At 44.1% G+C, this 3934-nt stretch overlaps 1 protein-coding gene across 1 annotated transcript in view; it reads left to right on the top strand.

Annotated features, from left to right (window-relative positions):
- cfap58 (cilia and flagella associated protein 58) overlaps positions 1-2657 on the top strand; it is a 9835-nt gene extending 7178 nt beyond the window's left edge. Inside the window, 3 exon segments of the mRNA XM_029447905.1 lie at positions 505-614; positions 782-1673; positions 2203-2657. Of these exon segments, the coding sequence (XP_029303765.1) occupies positions 505-614; positions 782-1673; positions 2203-2657 (1457 nt within the window).
- The last annotated feature ends 1277 nt before the right edge of the window (positions 2658-3934 follow it).

Here is a 3934-nt window from a genome sequence, read left to right as displayed (position 1 = left end):
GTGTTACCTCGACGATCTTCTTGTATTTGCTGCAACTGAAAAAGAGGCTTTGGAGAGGCTGGAGGTTGTTTTTCAGCGGCTCAAACTTCACAACCTTAAACTGAGTCCAAAAAAATGTCAATTGATGAGATCCACAGTAAAGTTTTTTAGGTCACTTTATAGATGTAATGGAGTGACTATGGACCCAGCCAAATGTTGAGGTCATAACAAAGATGTCAAAGTCTGACCTGATGGAGGATGATGGCTGCACACCATCTGTAAAGAGGATAAAGTCTTTGCTGGGTATGGTGTTTTACTACCAACATTTTATCCCCTAACTTTTCTGCTATGGCAAAGTCATTGTTTTCCCTTACTGCAGGCCAAAGAAGAGAGGGAGAGCCAAAATAAAGTCCATTGCTGGCTCCTTCAGGAGACTGAAGCCTTCTGATTGGACAGAGGAATGTGATGTGGCTCTGTGTAATCTGAAAGAAAGTCTCTTGAGTTATGTCGTCCTCGCACACCCAGATTTCTCTCGGCCCTTGATTCTGTCTATTGATGCCTCTCTGGAAAGGCTAGGGGCCGTGCTGTCACAGATACCAGTTGGCAAAGAGAAGCGCGTCCCATTGCGTTTTCCAGTAAGACTCTCAGAAGAAATACCCTGCCCATAGGCTTGAGTTTTTGGCCTTGAAATGGAGTGTGTGCGAAAAGTTTAGCCATTGGTTAAGAGGCAATGATTTTACAGAATGGACTGAATAATCCTCTCACCCATATTTTGACCAAACCTAAGCATGCGTGTGAACAGCACTCGGTGTCCAAGCTTGCCCCTTATACATTCAACCTGAAACACATACCTGGCGCCAAGAACATATTGGCTGATGCTCTCAGCAGAGATCCCTTTGCAAAGTCAGTAAGTCACAGGCTGATCACAGAGCAATACAGTCACCTGATTGCTGAAGCTGAGAATGTTAGTCATGATGGTATTCAAGACACATTCCGACTCAAGGTCCAAGTTCAACGGGTAGAGGAGTCGACAGGTGGTCGTGTAATTTCTCAATCCAACCCCTTCATGTGTCAAAGTGATTCTGTGGGTATCAAGGCTCTTTTGGATGTACATGCTCAGTGGGAGATGGCTACTGAGACAAGGGCTGTGGAGCTGGTTCAGACTGTCCAGGATCTGTTGCTACCAGGGCAAGACTCACTTCCTGTGTTCTCATTAGAGGAACTCAAGTACAGCCAGGAACTCGATCCTGTTATCTCCAAAATCTTGCCGTTTGTGTTTCGCAACCGCCGTCCTTCTAGACGTGAACGAACAGGACTTGATGCCAATGCTATGGTGCTCATCAAACAATTAGAGAGACTCAAGGTTCAGAATGGTGTCCTTTATCGGGTTACAAAGAATCATTTCAGTAAACAGAAGAGGCATCAGTATGTTCTGCCTGAAAGTCTTAAAGGAAAAGCTTTACATGGCATCCATGACGTGGCTGGACAGCAGGGACAGGCAAGGACCTTGCATCTAGCCAGACAACGGTTCTTTTGGCCGAAAATGGAGTTTGATGTGAAATATTATGTCAAGTGCTGTCAAAGGTGCATTCTGGCTAAGACACCAGACCCCTCTGCTCGAGCCTCACTTGAGAGTATCAGGACGTCAGTCCCCATGGAGTTAGTATGTATAGACTTCTGGAGTGCAGAGGATAGTAAGCAACGCTCTGTGGACGTTTCTTGTCTTGACAGACCACTTCACAAAGTTAGCCCACACTTTTCCATGCGCTAATCAGACCGCAAAACAAGTTGCCAAGAAGCTGTGGGATAACGGCTTTTGTGTGTATGGCTTCTCAAAGCATGTTCACTCCAATCAGGGAGTAAATTTTGAGAGTGAGCTCATAGCAGAATTGCTCAAGCTTTCCGGAGTCTCCAAGTCACACACTATAGCATACCATCCCATGGGTAATGGAGGAACTGAAAGATTCAATCGAACACTTGATGGTATATTGCGGTCTCTTTTCCTCAAAGAAAAGCACAAATGGCCTCAACAGATACAAGCTCTGACTTTTGCATATGATGCAACTGTACATGAAACTACAGGATTTGCACCGTTCCAGCTAATGTTTGGCCGGATCCCAAGGCTTCCTGTTGATGTGATGTTCAAGCAAGTGCTGCACGATCCAGTGGTTGTTGATTAAGGAAGTTATGCAAAGACACTCATGTCCCATCTTCATGAGGCAGCAAGGATTGCCCAAGAACACAGCATCAAAGAACATGACAAACAAGCAAATGGTTACAACAGAAAAGTCACTCACCTGAACATAGGAGACAGAGTGCTCATTGCAAACAAAGGTGAAAGAGGAAAGAAGAAACTGGCCGACAAATGGAATGCAACTGTGTACACAGTTAAAGATAGAAACCTGCAGACTCACATGTACAAGCTTGAGGACAATAATGGAAATACTAAGATAGTACATCGTAACCTGGTCCTGGACATTAGCTTTTTACCTGTGGTAACAACTGGAGATGACTTTTGTGACTCAGAAGCAGAGGTGGGGTCGTGTACGACTGACCTCCTAGACTGTTTGGAGGAGGAGGATTCAACAGACAGAACCAGCACATGGATAATGAGTGGATCAGGGGAGACCCAGGGTCAAGTGATTATGAGTGAAGGATTGTCTGAGGTTGATCAGTGAAGTCAGGACACTCCAGACATGGACATGGCCGTGGATGATCAAGTCAGGTTTTTGACCAGAACGAGCCCAGCAGAGACACAGACTTTGATAGTTTAGTTGCAGTGGCTGACTCTGATTCAACAGTCGTATCACATTTGCATTCAGAACACTCAAACATTCAGTCACATCCTGGGGACACAGGTAATGACACAGAGACACTGTCAAGACTGACAGATACATTCACTGGGACTGATAGGCAGCGACGTTCAAGGGACACAGGTTTTGATACAGTTTCTCAGGTACATTTGACAAAAGACACTGAGCCTGTAGTGAGGACACGAGCAGGCAGGATCACCAAAAGGGTCAATCGACTCATTGAATCCATGTTCCAAAAGCCTTTTGATTTAAAAGGTTTGGCAAGTTCAATTAACAAGAGATCTCAGTCACTCCTTACACTGTTTTAAGGGGACACACTTATATATATTTTTTACTGTGCCTCTGATCTGGTGGATATTCCTCATAGGGACAATGTAACTAATGTATGTGTTTGAGGGTAGGAGGGAGTTTGTATGGTGTACAAGTCACCATATTAATCTAGGAGGGGCTTGGTCTTGATCACCTTTATGTTTCCTCTGAACCTATGCAGTAGGTGGCTTATACAGCCGATGGTAAACCTTAGAGTTTTCCAGTGAACCCTGCCTAAGTTTTGTTTCAGTTTTCTTGGGGGTCAGATTGGCGCACATGGGTACGTTATGGTCTAGATGTTGGTGAAATTTAGGGGTGAATGTAACGGTAATGTATAAATGATAACATGTTTTATATTTCACAAACATCCATTAGTTCATATTTTGTTGTAATAATACTCCTGTTTGTATATTTATTTCTAGGAGCCTTATTTTGTTAAATATGCTTTTATTTTGATACTCCTGAAACCGGCACTTTCTGGGGGTTCGCGGCCACTTTTCCGGGACTGTTGGAAGGATCCGCTGAAGAGAGGAGAAAACCAACGGTCAGAGACAATAAATGCTGGTTGAAAAGGCAGAAGTTCTCCATCGTTATTTCCTGGTTCAACACAACACAGCGCAGAGTCGATCGTGGTGTCAGTTGCAGACCGGCTACGTATGTATGTATGTATGTATGTATGTATGTATGTATGTATGTATGTATGTATGTATGTATGTATGTATGTGTAAATATACGCAGAAGTAGGAGAGCAGAACGATAAATAGACGCGGTCGTGACTCACACTGAGGAAGTGTTGGAGAACCGAGACTAAAAGCGCCACGCAAGAAATAATT

Source organism: Cottoperca gobio, chromosome 14 (genome assembly GCF_900634415.1).
Source record: "Cottoperca gobio chromosome 14, fCotGob3.1, whole genome shotgun sequence".
NCBI classification, from domain to species: domain Eukaryota; kingdom Metazoa; phylum Chordata; class Actinopteri; order Perciformes; family Bovichtidae; genus Cottoperca; species Cottoperca gobio.
This window is presented reverse-complemented; position numbering and strand designations above follow the sequence as displayed.